General features: G+C 46.3%; 3 protein-coding genes across 9 annotated transcripts in view; 1 reads left to right on the top strand and 2 right to left on the bottom strand.

Moving 5' to 3' along the window:
* Positions 1-211: 211 nt before the first annotated feature.
* On the bottom strand, positions 212-4,394 carry bhlhe41 (basic helix-loop-helix family, member e41). Its single transcript, XM_012825040.3, has 5 exons — positions 3,984-4,394; positions 3,812-3,875; positions 3,580-3,687; positions 3,360-3,471; positions 212-3,154 (listed from the first exon to the last, which is right to left on the bottom strand). Exons 1-5 carry the CDS (start codon positions 4,043-4,045, stop codon positions 2,241-2,243), a joined length of 1,260 nt encoding a protein of 419 aa, XP_012680494.1. The 5' UTR covers positions 4,046-4,394; the 3' UTR covers positions 212-2,240.
* A 1,872-nt stretch (positions 4,395-6,266) lies between these two features.
* Positions 6,267-13,582, top strand: sspn (sarcospan (Kras oncogene-associated gene)). The gene is made up of 3 exons (XM_012825041.3): positions 6,267-6,880; positions 8,896-8,982; positions 11,514-13,582. Exons 1-3 carry the CDS (start codon positions 6,674-6,676, stop codon positions 11,871-11,873), a joined length of 654 nt encoding a protein of 217 aa, XP_012680495.1. The 5' UTR covers positions 6,267-6,673; the 3' UTR covers positions 11,874-13,582.
* A 1,954-nt stretch (positions 13,583-15,536) lies between these two features.
* itpr2 (inositol 1,4,5-trisphosphate receptor, type 2) overlaps positions 15,537-16,964 on the bottom strand; it is an 83,920-nt gene continuing 82,492 nt past the window's right edge. For all 7 annotated transcript variants that reach the window (XM_042707489.1, XM_031564280.2, XM_031564282.2 and 4 more), the window contains one exon: positions 15,537-16,964. This exon is cut by the window's right edge and continues 427 nt beyond it. The gene's annotated coding sequence lies outside the window, so the exon portion shown is untranslated.

Genomic DNA, 16,964 nt, shown 5'->3' with positions numbered 1-16,964 from the left:
TCACATGACTAATGCCAGAGGATGGCTGTTCATTCCATCAGTGTGGCTTCTGTCAGCTAATCCATCAGTGGTAGCTGGAACCAGCCACCCAGGGCTTGGACACCACACAACCTGGAGCTGAGGACTCTGACTTTTGAACAAAGGGTCCAGAACTTGTTTTGTACTGGAGCAAATGTGGTACACACAAAAGGAGTGTAACTGACACCAGAAGTAGTCTTAATATTTTTTATTTGACAACTGAACTGCAATAATTTAGAACAGCAATTGTGTAAAGCATTAACGAAATGTGCAACAGTTCTGTTTAATCCTTTAAAAAATCCAGAGATTTCTTCTACCACATAAACATTAGACATATTTGTCGCATATTCACAGACTATTTACACAGACATGCCACTGCTTTAGGCAATTGACAGCAGAGGATCTAAACAGAAGCTTTAAAAGCAGTACTGAGTCTGAAAAAAATAAATGGCCATTTCTGTATCTCTTTTCCTATCCAGCAAAACAACTCCACACTCATTAAAAAAAACACGACACTTTGACAACCGTCAGAACACAAGAACGTCTGATTACAGTCTTAAGAATGGCATCGCTCATCACCTACTTACTCGTTCCACCTTACTCTAGTGCCATCACTTGTATGCACACGAGTGTACATGCTGGAACATGATACTGGTTTGCTACATGGATTAAACAAGTTAGGAGGTTCATTTTAGTACTGAACACAAATTTCAACTATATCCAATGAGGCCAAACATTCTTAGAGAAAAAGTCCAGTTTTTTTCTGTCTTTGGATGGTGAAAATCAAAGAAAGGTTAATATCAGCATCAATTGGACAGACATGGTGATGCCATCCGAAGAGCAACATAGTAAGCTGCTTCGTATCATGGTTTCCATATATACACAGACATACATACTGCCTTGGATGTTTGCCTTTGTGGTGTAGACTTTGCCATGAAATTATAGTACACATCAGATGAACAACCAATCACAGAAAAACCAAAGAGTGAGGAGAACATAGAAGGAGAAGGCATGAACAAGTGCACTTTACCTCTCAGAGCAAATAACTAGATCTTAATCAGAGTATATACAAACTTTCATATCTACGGAAAAGAACACATATATAATACATTCAATATCAAAGTTTCATAAGGTGCTAATATACCTTGTATGTTTTTGCTGGAGGTGCAAGTCATTGGGCATCTTGAAGATGCCTGTCCACAGAGGGACACAGTAGTCTAACACTTGCAGTGAGGTGGGGGTTGGATAAGGGGCAGGGGTAAAACAACATCTTTAGGACTCGTGGACTCTTTAGATAGACTTTGCCCTATACGCTAAAATAATTTGCATGTCCGGCAAACACTGTTTCAACATGGGGGTGGGGTGGGGGGTGTGGGGGTAATGGATATTTTCAAGAAAACAAAACAAATTATTGACGACAATAGACCAGAATCGGCAGTTGGGGAGGGCAAGGGGGGCAGCCGTAACATTGAGTCAGAGGGTTGTTTCAAGGCCTGTCCAATTCCAAATGTCCTTGTCTTATAACCTGTGCTGAGTTCGGCTGGTAACCCTCCTCTGTATCAATCCCATTCAGAACTCCTGTTGAGGTATATAAGTAACTGCATTCAAGCACTGAAAAAGCCTGAACGATGTGGTAAATTACAAATGCAACACAGTTACATGTGCAAGAGGCGTCACTGACAAATACTGTGGCAATTTTGATGGTAAACACCCTAGTTGAGGTCAGTATGATACATCCAAGTGTCCCATACAGTAAGTTAATTCCAAATCAAATTTGAAAATAAAATAATAGCTGCAGCTGGGTCGAGAGTAAGTTCTAAATCATATATTGCACTATTATAAAGTGTCCTATGTAGATAAAAAAGCAAATTCCCAAAAATTCAAACAGTTTTGATAAACAATCACATCTGGATGGACTAGATAACATATGTAAGTTGCTGAAGTCAATCAAAGTCGAGTATCATTCATATATCATGGATAAAGTGCAAAAGGCACAGATTGTTACAACGTCCCCCATCCTCCCCAAAGTCAATGACCAATTCCAGATGTGAACCAATCTTGAAGGTACTGAATAAAAAAAAAATGAAAATAATAATAGAAAACAAAGCTTTCCAAAAATTCTCAGAAACACTACACTGAATGTTGAATGAAATTAAATTAAGATAACATCGATAAATATGGACTTTATACAGGCAAAAAAAAGACAGAAAAACCAAAAATGATTATGTACCGTCATTTTCATTTCGGAGGGACTCATCCCCATCATTATCATTCTCATGACACTGATCTCCCTCAGCGGGAGATCCCAATTCCGCATCGTTTGACAGGTCGTCACTGGGACTCGGACAGTCTTTGTTCTGTGAGGTCATGCTGAATCCGCTGCCCTTATCTGCCGCCAGCCCCGGGAAAGCTGCTGCGGCTGCCGCCGCCGCCTGTGCGGGGAGCCCTGGGTATAGCCACGGGAAAGGGCTGGTGAGCGCAGCCGCGGCTGCCGGGTACACGTACTTCTCCAGGTTACTTTTATCAAATAAAGGCATGTACGACGCTGCTGCTGAGGGGTTTAAGAAGTAGAAAGGCATGCAGAAGGGAGTTTGCTGTCCAATACCAGTGATTCCCATCAACGAGTTCATGAAAGCCAGATCAGGACGGTTCGCAGGATCTGCACTTGCCACACCATTCCCACTCCAGCTCATCTTTGGTTTTTTGGCTGTGCGGTCATCCCCGAATTCCTGTTTTATCTTGACACCTTTTCCCCCTTGTGCCTTACCGCTCTCACATCCTTTCTCTAGCTTCCCATCGTTTCTCTCCGCCTCACCGCCATATCCACTGTCAGTATCAGTGTCGTTCTCGTTCAGTTCTGGATTCTGAGTCCTCTGAATGACCGGTACACAGTTCGCCTGCGCGTCTGCTTTGGGACCATCGCGGTCCGGTAGCTGATGCTGCAGGAGCGGCGCACTGGGCTGAAACTGCGCGGAAACTTTATGCAAGTGGCTGATGAGCTGCGCGCACCTCTGCTCTCGAGTAGTCCAGTTTTCGAACTTGCTCAGGTACTGCAGGACCTCTTTGGCACACGCCTGAAAGCCCGAGTGGAAAGCCTCCAGATCGGCTTGGAAGGAAGATTTCATCGACCGATCCCCTGTAAAGCAACGGTGAACAGGAGAGGAGAGGATGAGTGGATTGCATGCACTTTTAACGACCGATGGTTATTTTTTTGACGGATACCAGACATAAGGCCATTCTTTTAACGTATAAACACCTCTTCAGACTGTTAACTAAGGATATGTTTATTTGTTTTTCAAGGCATATGCACAAATGTATGGAATCCCGGTTATGTCATTTACCGTTCTGCAAAGCAATTATCTTCTGGTGCTGCTGCTCGGTCACAGCGGTCAAGGCGTTCAAGTGCTTCAAAGTTAACTCAAGAACAACCGCTTTCTCCAAATGTCCAAGAGTCTAAAAAGTACAAGATGGTACATTTAAAACTTTGAAAATGCAATGCTGTAATGCGTGTCGATAACCTTATCTCGCACGTGACCGACCATTTAGACAAAACAAGCTTACCGTCAGTTTCAAATGTTCAGGTAACAAATCTTTAAGCTGTCCAATACATTCATTAATTCTGTCTCGTCTCTTCTTCTCTATCAGACGATGTGGCAACTTGTAAGCGTCCTATATGAGAGCAGAATGTTTGTTAAAGCTACTATAAGGAAACAATGTCAACAAAAACAACAAAAAATTCGTGAAGAAAAACAACAAGGCGACCAAGAGTCATTGCCTGTGTGTTACACCTTACCTTTCCGTCCTCGCGCTTCATCCCTCTTTTAGATTTGCACATATAGAGAGAAGAATATTCCACCCTGAAATGAAACAGAAAAGTCCAGGTGTTAACGAGAGGTCCCATTCATTTTGACCAGTAGACTATGTTGCGAAAAGTACTCAATAGGCATGTTTAAAAAAAGAATTACCCGAGGAAGTCTGTGTGATCAATGTACTGTCTCTCCTGGAGGCGTGGTATTCTTTCATCCATAACTTATTATTTTTTTAATCCTGCTACTCAAACTTCTTTGGCTGGCAAGAGTTTTAAATCCAACTCCAGTAAATGAAGAGACGCTGCACGGCGTGCGTCTGTCCGGTGGCGCTGCACTTCAGAATGATGCCTGCTTTCCTAGACTGCCACTTTGCCAGAGCACTTTGAGCGAAACCAGAGCGCACGCGCGCCTCCAGATGGGAACGGCTCCGAACTCACGTGTAAACTGCACCAGTCCGGTAATTAAGCGCATGGAGAAGCCTCGCGTCGTGTGGCATCGCGTAACATTTTTTATTAGGCCAGGTTATGGGCCAGTCTCTGTGCCCTTTGTGTAAATTGTGCCTACCAACGATACTAAATCTTTTTGCCGCGGAAAAGGAAATACCAGACTACGCCACTATGAAGTTTGTGTTTGCGCTCTAGGTTGTTTATATAATGACATAAGGATATGGCATGTTTGCTCATCTAACGATACGTCCAACCACAATCACAGCAGTGCACTAAAGTATTTTCTCGTGAAGGTTTGGTTGTTGAGAATGTAGCAGATTGTCTTCCTTTGTAGTGAATTGAAACTTGGTTGCCAAACCTACCTTGATAAGGTGTGTTTTCAAGGATCACAGTCAGACAGCGTGCAGCAACACGTGTCTGTACGTGGTAGTGCAAAAACGGTCTGTGACTAATTTTTCTTAGAGGAGCATGAGTGTGTGTCACAGAAAAATATCCAGGAGTTATTATCCTCTGACCAATAATCACCCACATACAAACAGTATCGGATTTGCTCTAAGGAATCAAATAGGTGGCAGGAAAGTAGTTTGTCACCCTGAAAACAGGACAGTGTATTTATAGAGAAACTGGAAACTTACTGAACAACTCATTTTAAACATAGTGATAAAGAAATACAAATATAGAGGGACAAATAATCCCTCTACATTATTCCTCACAGTGAAAGATTATAAGTGAAATAAAAGTCAAATGAAATCCTCACATCACATTTGGTCATTTATTTGAACAACTGTCTTGTACACTTTTTTTCAGTCATACTTACATGTTTTTTTTTTACAGATTCAGTAGATCTTAAAACAGTAAAATCCATGATTGGGCTGCACACATGTTTGGTTAATCATATGTGAACTGTATGGCAGCGCCGGTGGTCTTGTTGTCATATGGTTTAATGATTATTTCAGACAGAACCTTAACTGGCCATGGCCATTAAGTTGTATGAAGTCTGGACTATGATGGTTTAGCAAAACTTTAATCCCTTTTGTGATTTAACAGTGAAAAAATTATAACAACCTTTGGAGTCAATTAAATGTATGGCACTGGCATCTTTTTCAGGTGCCGGTAGTCTGGTTTGGCACACATAATATATCCATATGAAAGCAAAGTATTGCAAGTGGTTTTTGGTATGAATGTTAATCCATGCAAAGCCACTATGGAGAAGGTTGCATCTTAATTGTTAGTTGAGAGATAGGGTCATTTTTGAACTAATACACTGGACTTTTCCAGGTGTTTGTAATTACTGAATTACAGGTTTATTCAAAATGTGCACAAATTGCCCTAATGCACACATTGAATAGACACCGTAATATTAATTCAGTGTGGGAAACCTTTGCCCTTTCATTAGATCCAATCACAACAAACAAAGACATTTTCAGTTAAAGCGAACAAATTAATTTGTCAAAAAGTTCAGTATATAGCGCTTTGTTCACAATTACTTTACTGCTTCAAGGCACTTTTAAAAAGTTGAATATTTGCAGGTCTGCCGTCAGAAAAAAAGAGTTTCACAGCGTGGCTTCAATCGCAGCCGCCTAAGTGCTTTGATGGAGGCCAAGTGGAGTACAGTAAGTGCATCTGCACCTTTTCATTATATTCATAAAAGATTTGGCCCTAAAGCCCTCACATGCTAGCAGGTCACATTACCACTTCATCCTAATCATGTGACTGAGACTTGGCCGTGTTTTGAGTGGGCCCTGCCGTGCATGACAGCGCTGCCAGGAGTCATCCTTTGGACCCAACGCCTGGCGGTGACGTGACATGTTGGTGCCTGGGCTCATCTCCCTTCATTGCTGTTTTCCCTTTTAATCAGATGGCCCCTTCTGGCTCCTCCGAAAGGAGGGAGGCAGCTTTTTGTTCATCTGCCGGTCGTGTGTTGGAGCCCCCCTTTGTGATATCCCTTCTCTCATTCCCCTCACTCCATCCCTCCCTCTCTTTATCCTGCCCTCGCTCTGCCCGGCTCTGCTCTATATGTGGCGCTCAGGCAACTCGAGGAATCTGCTCCAAATGCTTTCCATATTAGTTCAGAGCCTCTCCAGTTGCAAATAGCAGCACGGTTCGGGCCTTTCTGTCAGCAGGGAGGGGAAGGGAAAGGGAGGGGGTGTGAGGAGCTGCCGTCAACCAGTGGGGAGAAGTAGTCACCAGTAGGACAGTGGAGAGAAGCGTAAGTGAGGAGCACAGAGAGAAGGAGAGGAAGAAAACAGAGAGAGCAAGGAAGTAGAGAGACAGAGAGAGAGACAGAGAGAGAGACAGAGAGAAGAGAGAGAGAGAAGAGAGAGAGAGGCTTCCACAGCCATCGGAACGGGAGAATACCAGCAGACAGAGTCTTGGAACGAGCCTGGAAGGAAGTGCGTGATGGGAGCCCAGAAAGAGAAGATGGGCCAGGCGGACCACAGCCCGGCGAGCGAGGAGGTCCACAAGTGCTGCGGCTGCCGCTTCCCTCTCCTCATCGCCCTGCTGCAGCTGCTCCTGGGCATCGCCGTCGCTGTCGTGGCCTTCATCATGGCCGCCATCAGCCCCTCTCTGCTGGCCAGGGAGACGCCCCACTGGGCAGGGATCATCGTAAGCATGGACTCCTCCTCCTCCTCTTCTTCTTCCTCCTACCTTCTTCTCTCCCTCTTCCTCTCTCTCTCTCTCTCGCTCCACTGCATGGCATGCCGAACCGCTCACCACCGCTTGGGCCACGCATGAGGTCAAACCCTCACTAACACAAAGCCACCTCCGGCCCAGCACTGAGCCAACTGTACACACACACACACACCTGACCACCTGACCACCTGACCCCGGTACAGCTCAGGAGGCAGTCACAATGCTCCTTGTGTCTGTGTGTCTGTCTGTGTGTCTGTGTGTCTGTGTGTCTGTCCACACGCACGCCCATGCTCACATCCCCCTTGGTTGTGCCTTGTGTGGTCCTCCTGTAGTGCGGTGGAAAGTGCTGTGGGTGGACATGCTCCTGTGCTCTGCTCGTTGTCCGGGTCCTTCTCACTGATCTCTACCTCATGTCACTCAAAAAGATTGTAACTGGAGTGTGCGATGGTGTGGCAAAGTTAATGGAATTCAACTCTAAACTCCATATGACTCACAAGTCCATGACTCACTGAGACCTGCCGTTAATGGAGAGCTACCATGCGTCATGGTTATTTTGAGGGGTTTCAATTGCATGTAGCTTATATTTTAGTGGATATTATGTGGAAGCAACCGGCAGAGCACTATGCACGTGGCTATTTCAAGAGAAACTGTAGACATCCAGTGTTGGGTCTATGTTAAGAAGGACGGCCACTGTAACGTGCAGTCTCACTGTGGGAGAGTCCAGATGTAAACATGTTGACTCTAAGCCATCAGCCTGACTTCGTTTGTAAATTGGTCTCATTTAGCCGATCTGGATAATGTTATTTCCAGTGGGAACCGGTCATCGACTTTAAAAAGGTGCTGCTCTGCGTCAAAATTCAATTCCCAGCCTTGCTGTTTATTGTTTGAATCCAACACCTCTTGTGATTCATGAGCCTCACATGAGGAAATAGACACATCCTCTTATGCGTGCTCATGAAGCAGTCACAGTTCTCACTACTGTCCAGAGTGGTGACCGGCTTGAGCATGAAGCATATCACCATAGAAACTCTCTCAGCGAAACGCTTCCAGCAGGAAACAGGATCATTCCTGAGTGGGATGTATGGTGTGTCTGGTATTTGAAGCACTTTCTCCATATAGCACGGTGACTCCTCTGGCGTGTTACTGGGGTGGCTTTGGTGGTCCTGACTAAATGTGCAGAGGGTCCTGACTGATTGTGCAGGGGGTCCTGACTGATTGCTGGGATGCCTGGCCGTGAGGCACCGTGGAAGTCCTCCACGATGGCAGATGATCACGCCCCCCCCCCCCCCCTCATGAGCCATCAATGAGCCTCTGGCCACTCCAGCACTTATAGAGTTAGAGCCTCACGAGACGGAGAAAAACACTTAGGTCACCAAGAAACCCCTCTGCGCCCCCTTCCCCTCCCCTCCCCTCCCCTCCTCAAACCAAAGAACCTGGGGAAAACAATTAAATTAGATACTGCACGTTAGTCACAAGACAGGAATCGGACTGAGAGGGAGAGTGTTATCGCGGAGAGGGGGAGAGAGAGGGAAAACTATCCAATTTACCACGGGCCATGATTACATTATCAGATGACAACTCAATGGTACATTGCACAATGTTGATTACGGCTCTCATAAAAAATCCTGGAATGAGCGTGGAATTGAAGAAGGCTGCAGAAGCCCAAATGAGATTAAGGGGAATGCTCGGCGGAGCTGGTATGTGTTTAGAACTCGGTGCACAATGAACACGTTTGTCGTGCCCCGGACTCCAAGCACGCACACATGCTCTCATTAAAAGTGCATGGACAGCTGTATTTAAAAAACTGGGTTAATTTCTTGGCATAATTTGTTTTTAAAGTGTATTAAGATTTGGGTTTTTATCACTGCAGTGCACACAGAATGGCCTCTAATGGTGTCTCTCTCTCTCTCTCTCTCTCTCTCTCTCTCTCTCTCTCTCCCTCTCACTCTCACTCTCACTCTTTCTCTCTCCCTCTCTCTCTTCTCCAGCTGTGTGTGGTGTCCCTGCTGGGCTTCGTCCTCTACTTGATAACCTACCAGCCTGATGAGAGGACTTCCATGCAGTTCCTTGTCAAGGTGAGAGTGGAAGCTGCCTGGCACCAGGACAGATGATGCAGACACTTTCCTTGCAATTCCACAGATATGTCACCCTAGCGTCAGTACACCACCACAGAACTGACCTCCTTTCACAACCACCACTACTCCCATGTGGAAAACACTGATGCAATAAGTAGGTAGAAAGCGTGCAACAGGGTCAAATGGGTAAACAAGCTGTTTTTAGTATATGTTTTTTGTACAGGTATTTTGTACATAACAATGCGATAATGAGTTTAGAAGGGGTGCATACATTCATACATACAGTACATACATACATACATACATACATACACACATACACACATACATACATACACACACAGTACATGCAAACATACATAGCCTCCATTCATACATAAGGAGACAGACAGATACAAAGATACTCTGATATACTGGTAGAGGGGGGTCAAGCCAAAGTTAGCAGCATCTTGACTGGATGGCTACTATACGTGACGACCCCCCCCCCCCCCCCCCCCCATCCCTGCTGAGAAATGTCTTAAATGCACAGAGGAGGAGACAGCATCTGGCGCAGACTGACATTTTAATGCTGATCTTCCGGAGTGTGTGCAGCCACAGCATATCAGCTCATTAAAGTGCAATCTCACTGGGAGTCATGCCACCAGCACCACGCCGCCATAAGCAGCGGGGCCACGGCAGGCCAGGCACTTATGTAAGCCTGGGATTTAGATGCAGCTTTTTACAGTTGATGGGGATTGTGTAATTACATAAACCATGCCTGTGGCTGTCACACATAGCTCACGTGCCCATGCGTTTAGATACACACACACACACACACACACACACACACACACACACACACACACACACACACACACACACACACACACACACACACACACACACACACACAGTATGTACATACATACATACATACATACATACATACATACATACATACATACATACGTGTACATACATACACACATACATACATACATACATACATACATACATACATACATATACATACATACATATACATAATTCAATTCAATTCAATTACATTTTATTTATATAGCACCAAAAGGAAAAACCACGGAACGATGCAGACATACACACTCAAAACAAAAACTGTCTGTATCTGTCTGTGTCTACCTGTGTGTGTCTGTGAGAGTTACTGTGTGTGTGTGTGTGTGTGGGGGGGGGGGGGTGGTGAGTAACAGGGAAAATAATCAGAGATTAGAGTGATGGGAGCAGTTTGATGATGGACAGATGGAAAGATGGGCGAGAGGGAGCCGTGGGACAGAGATAGAGACGGAGGTGAAGAAAGTGTTGACAGAATGAGATTTGAGGGAGAGAGAGATGGGAGCTTGGCTGGGCAGGACAGAGAGAGATGGGAGCTTGGCTGGGCAGGACAGAGAGAGATGGGAGCTTGGCTGGGCAGGACAGAGAGAGATGGGAGCTTGGCTGGGCAGGACAGAGAGAGATGGGAGCTTGGCTGGGCAGGACAGAGAGAGATGGGAGCTTGGCTGGGCAGGACAGAGAGAGATGGGAGCTTGGCTGGGCAGGACAGAGAGAGATGGGAGCTTGGCTGAACAGGACAGAGAGAGATGGGAGCTTGGCTGGGCAGGACAGAGAGAGATGGGAGATGGGAGCTTGGCTGGGCAGGACAGAGAGAGATGGGAGCTTGGCTGGGCAGGACAGAGAGAGATGGGAGCTTGGCTGGGCAGGACAGAGAGAGATGGGAGCTTGGCTGGGCAGGACAGAGAGAGATGGGAGCTTGGCTGGGCAGGACAGAGAGAGATGGGAGCTTGGCTGGGCAGGACAGAGAGAGATGGGAGCTTGGCTGGGCAGGACAGAGAGAGATGGGAGCTTGGCTGGGCAGGACAGAGAGAGATGGGAGCTTGGCTGGGCAGGACAGAGAGAGATGAAATGAATGACTGATGTGGTCAGAGGAGGGAGTGATGGGACTGCAATGGAGAGCAGCGTTGTGAGGGGGAGTGCAGCTAGCCCAGGTGGGTTCAGTCCGCCCTTCCGCACCCTGCTGATCGGGCTCTATAGCAACCTTTCCACGATCATACTATCGACTGTCTCCAGACAGACCACCTTTAAAGGACATTATAATTAAGTAGGTTCAAACGGTCTTAATTGGATTCCACTGTTCATGTTATATTTAAGCATGTGAATGAAAGGAATGTCTGGGAAAAGTCAGATACTATAAGTGATATCCTGTGTACTGCATTTCGCTTCTAAACTTTTAGCCTTCTGTCTGGCCTTCTGTCACGTAGGCGCAGTGAACCCCTGAACCTGGCAGTTTGGAGCTAAAACAATGTCATGACTTGGAGTGGAATGGAGTTCTTGTGAATTCTTATGTAATTCCTTATCTGTGATTGATGAGTAGTGGAGGTGTTGCTGATGAGAGAGAGGAGTGTTAGAGCCTACAGGGGTAGCTGACTGGCAAGGCTAACGCTAACGCTAAAGTCAAGGTATTAAAGTAGACACAGAGCGGACTGTGCTGAGTTACAGAAGTGTGCTTTCCTCCTGCCCAGGTGCTCTACTTCCTGCTGTGCTCTGTGGGCGTGGTCATCTCCGTGCTGGTCATCGCCTTCCAGGGCCACCACTACTCGCAGGCCAACGGCTTCAGCTGCCTGGAGGACGGCGAGGACTGTGTGTGCACGCTGGACCCCATGGACCCCATCGCCCGCACCTTCCGCTACGAGGCGGTGGCCGACTGCTCGGTCGTCATGGACACGCTGAAGATGTTCTTCCTGCTGCAGATGGTGCTGAACCTGGTGCAGGCGCTGGTGTGCGCCACGGGCGCGTTCATCACGTGGAAGCACCGCTACCAGATGTTCTTCGCCGGGCTGCAGGTGGGCTCCCCCTCCACCCAGCACTGGCAGAAGGTGTGATGGGGAGACAGGGGACAAGGCTGAGGGCTCCAGAGAGACAGAGGCAGAGACACCCTCTCACTTGCCTCATGAACACTGTGTGTGTGTGTGTGTGTGTGCGCCTGCTGTCACCAAATCCAAATTGACCACATTGTGGCTGCTGTATTTTTTCTAATATCTCACTTACCTGTATGACAGTGCTGAGCTCTGTATGTATGTGTGTGTGTGTGTGTGAGAGAGAGAACGAGAGAAAGAGAGAGAGAGAGAGAGAGAGGGAGAGAAAGAGAGAGAGACTGCTGACCTTTTCATATTTTCATATTTTTTCTAAATGGGCTTTCTACACCCTTTCTAGAAAAATGTTTCCTTAGAAATGTGTTCATGCTGGTGCCAGTGCAAGAGACCTGCCACTTCTGACAGACAAAAGTTATGATGCTTTTATTATTTAGTAATATGGCTGTGTACACTGGGGTGAGGAACTAGGGGCAACACAAGTGTGATCCCTGCTTTCCCCCTGCACTTACACTTTCCTTTTGACATAGATAGCTTCATCAGCACTATTGCCTCATACAGCATTTAAAACAAACTTAAGATAACTTTAAATCATGAATAGAAATGTCATCCAGTTGACAAGGCTGCCAGATATCAGGGAAAGTCATCCAGGCCTTCTGAATCATGCTCTTTGTCTTTGTTACTTAACGGTCCTAAAAGTGTTTACTACTTTAAGAAGACTTTTATTTTGACCTCCTCCTGAGCTGTGCAAACCAGCTGTGGGAAGGTTGCCAGAGAGGCAGTCTTGCAGTAGCAAAACAGTCCTTGGTTTTGTGTATAAAATACTTTTCATTTTCTACAGGCTTGTCTTGCTGTGTCCTGATATCCATTTTCTCCAGATTAAATCTGTGTTTAGTTACATCCTTCTTCTTTTGCTTGGGTTGCTTTGTTTGTTGAATTCTTTCTCGCTTTTTTCTAATGAGGTTGTACGACATATCATTTTCTCTTTGCATAGTCAGTATCATATCAACACGCTTAAAGGGAAAGAAATCAGTGACTGTCTCTAATTGAGAGAAAATGACAAGTGGTGTTGTTTTTCTGACCGCAATCACAAGCACAACAACAGGCAACATTGTGAGGTGGGGCCAGGGGGCCGCCTGGCCAGTCCAATGGGCTGGAGTCACGATCCAGGCAGCCACTGGAAACCTCGCCGCTGCCACTGCTGCCGCTGCTCCTGCAGTCACTGCCAGAGACAGTAGGGGAGCCGGGGGGCTCGAGGGGTACTCATACACCCGACTGCACAAAGACACAAAGCTAATAGAGACATTAACTGCCATGCGCTCCGTAGAGAGGCAGAGGAGTTTGGAGACCACTGTGTTAGACCCAGGAGTTTGAACACGCCAAACAGAAAAGGCTCATCAAACGCAAAGTGTTCCTGGGTATTTATTTCTTTTTCTGTTGGGATTGGTCGACTCAATATTGTAACGATTTAAGTTTTCTGAGAAGTCTTTGTGGCGTTTGTAGGAACATGTCAATGTCTGAAAGTTTTTTCCATTTGTTGATTTTACAGTGTACACACAGAGATGTATTCTCATTGGATGCATTAGCAAGAGGTCTTGGGTCTGTTGCTACGCTCACGTGCACAGGTTACACAACCATGGCTTAAACAGCTCAGTCCACATTCTCTATGTATGACTCATTTTCTTTTTTTCAATAAAAGATTACATGTAAAAAAAAAAAAAGTGTCTCAGCTACTCTGTGGCGGCAACTTTCATTAACCTGAAATATCACACAGTTTACAAAACATCCAGACTAAAGTAACTTATTCCCTCTAAGATGTTTTCAGAGGCCCAGTCCCCTCAGAAACTGGAAGAGGGGGGTATAGCACCTCAAAGAAGGGTTATAGTGCTGACTTAGTGCTGATGTTTGGTCTCCCCCAGCTTGTGGAGCAGTCCTCCTGCTTTAGCCCCAGTGCGGAGGCTCCTGCGCCCCCTGCTCTCCGGGGCCAGGATGGTGGCCCGTCCGTGACACACGGTGGCACGGAGTCATGTTGTGGTCTGACTGGAGAGGAGGCGAGTGCTGCGGAGGAGGAGAAAGAGGAAGCTGATGCTGATGGCTGCGCTGTTCTCTGTTTTTTGATTTCTTTTTTCACGTTGTGCCTTCAGGGGTGTTATGATGCGCCTCTCGGGACCTCGTGACCCGACTGATCCGATCCCCATCCCTGCTGGCAAGACACAGGAAGTCACATGCCACGCATCACATGCAGCCAGTATATTTAGATTAGTAATTGTTTATGGCCACCGGCTGCCACAAAACACCATCTTCACCCTGGAAACCGAGGCCACCTGCCTATGAATCCCAGAAGTGTCTGTGTGTGTGTGTGTGTGTGTGAGAGAAAGTGTGTGTGTGTGTGTGTGTGTGTGTGTGTGTGTGTGTGTGTGTGTGTGTGTGTGTGTGTGAGAGAGAGAGAGAGAGAGTGTGTGTGTGTGTTTGTGGGTGTGTGTGTGTCTGGAGGTTGATTTTCACAGCTTTTGAGCATTTCAGATTAAGCAGTAAAGGTTGCAGTTGTCAGGACACTGATCCAACGATCAATGACAGAAATGGATGTTTTGAGTGAAAGTGGGGAGGCTGAGGAGCTCAGGGGTTTCTATGTCCCTGGCTGAGTCACACGGGTGTACCTGCACAAGGTGCTTCCAGGGAAAAACATGCCTGGCCAAAAGCACGTGTTGCTGTTAATGTTTTACATTGTGTCTACCTTCCTACTACATGACGGCATGGCTTAAGCCAATGATTAATCAGCCATCGAGTACTTTGGAACAGAGCACATTGTGTGTGAGTAGAACAATGAACGGAGGAGTGAGTGTGTGTGTGTGTGTGTGTGTGTGTGTGTGTGTGTCATGGTGAGGTAGGGGATTTTGTCAGTGTGTAAGAGTTTGTGTGTGTGGTGTTGGTGGGATACCACCCACCACGCTCTCCCCCCTGGCTGGGTATTTCAGTTATGCTGGACTTTCCCTGTGCTACTGGTGACAGCTGTGGGCTATTATAGTGTATATATGGGAGTTAATTTTAGCCACAGTTTCGGTCACAGCACGAGCGCTCCTGTTGTGTCAGCCCAGAGGAGATGGCTCTCGGGTTTTAGTGCACTGCACAGCACACAAACAAACAAACAAAATTATTTAGCGACTTTCTTTGGTTAGCACTGCTATTCTTTCCACATATTCAATGAGATGAAAGATCACATAGCAGATCTAGCATCAGGTGAAGTTGTTTGAGGTATTATTTCCTTGCTGTTAATTATTGGCCAGCGTCGGCTCAACTCTTGGAGTACAGCACTCAGCTGAGCTGACGTCACACAGTCAGGTCAAGTTCACTTCCTAAGTGAGTAAGCTTGTGTGTGTGTGTGTGTGTGTGTGTGTGTGTGTGTGTGTGTGTGTGTGTGAGAGAGAGAGTGTGTGTGTGTGGGTGTGTGTGTGAGTGAGTGGTGTGGCAAGCACAGGGAGGGAAGACAAGGGGGTGAGAGACACCGAGAGGGAATGAAAGAGAGACTACTCAAATGACCTTTGGATGTTTTCTTTTTTTTTTGCGTGTGTGTGTGTGTGTGTCAGTCTGGAGTTGCTGACAGACAGTACGTGTTTACACATTGCTGACAGATAGAGGCAAAAGTAGATGGCAACAAAGAACACAAAGACCTCAAAGTTCCTATCTTATCACAGCTTTATTACAGTAGGTGTGAACCACATAAAATACATCTTGCATTCCTTTACCATTAAACATGACAAGGACCGTTTCATTCGAAGAGCATACTCATGTAGCTCCATTGTGCAAATTTATCAGAACACATTTTTACTGAACACTCTTATCACTGGCAGGATTTTCCCTTTGGGTGTCGACATCACAGACATCACACCAGCAGACAAGAAAGATTAGAATCCGCTGTAAGTGAACATAGCAGTAGGATCCCTCGAATCTGCTGTAAGTGAACATAGCAGTAGGATCCCTCGAATCTGCTGTAAGTGAACATAGCAATAGGATCCCTCGAATCTGCTGTAAGTGAACATAGCAGTAGGATCCCGCTATGCGGTCCAGTGTTCCTGGGTTAGCCCCCACTATGTACCAACACGAGACATAAGACACATTTGTTTTTCTTCAAGTACATTCCACAGAAATAAACCTAATTTTCTTAATATTCAATCTTTTAATCTATTTTATGTACAACTTTGTTAGGAAGGCACATGCAGCCCATTTTTCACGAGAGGCACACAGGTTTTGACGTAAGACACAAACAAGATAAAAATGACGCGACAAATTCTCTGAAAGCTAAACATTACTGTGGAAAAACCCGACACGCCGGGGTGAGGCACAGCGGGCGGCTGCCTGCCGAGGAGATGATGCCTTTTTTTTTTTTTTTTTTTTTTTACAGCGCCTTCTGCTTCCCTCCCGGGATTCCTAAAGGCCACTCCCCAGTCAGCGGTCCGCTACTCGGGGAGGGAGGGAGGCAAGGCCGTAGTGTGAGGCACATGGAAGGCTTTCCAGAGTGACAGGCGTGCGCCGCTCACCACGCACCTGGACTCCAGGTCAGTACAGAACACTCCAGTTTGTCCCTTTGTGATCTGTCTACATTAAAATGGCACTTTGTTTAAACACACAGACTCATCCCCACATACATTCACATATACATATATGCATACACAAAAACACACTTTCTCTCTCTCTCTCTTTCTCTCTCACACACACACATGCATGACACACACCATAAAAAGTAATACTATTCCAAAGAGCACTAAGAATGTGAGACTTCATCCTTAAGTGACACTTGGACTGGTAGTTCCAGTGTCACCATTAGTACATGACCCCTGCACTCCGCCCTTTGGCCCATACATCAGGCACAAGGGCAGGCTAACTGCTAAGGCCTCTACTATCTGCAGCTTAAACCTCACTGAGTTTCCATGGAAGTGGGTCTGTGTGGCGCTCCAGGCGTTAGTGACAGGAGAGACTTCAGAGGCCTCCAGCACACCACACACACCACACACACCACACACACCACACACCACACACACCACACACACACCACACCACACACACCACACACACCACACACACCACACACACCACACACACCACACA

Source organism: Clupea harengus, chromosome 3 (assembly GCF_900700415.2).
Source record: "Clupea harengus chromosome 3, Ch_v2.0.2, whole genome shotgun sequence".
NCBI lineage: Eukaryota > Metazoa > Chordata > Actinopteri > Clupeiformes > Clupeidae > Clupea > Clupea harengus.
This window is presented reverse-complemented; position numbering and strand designations above follow the sequence as displayed.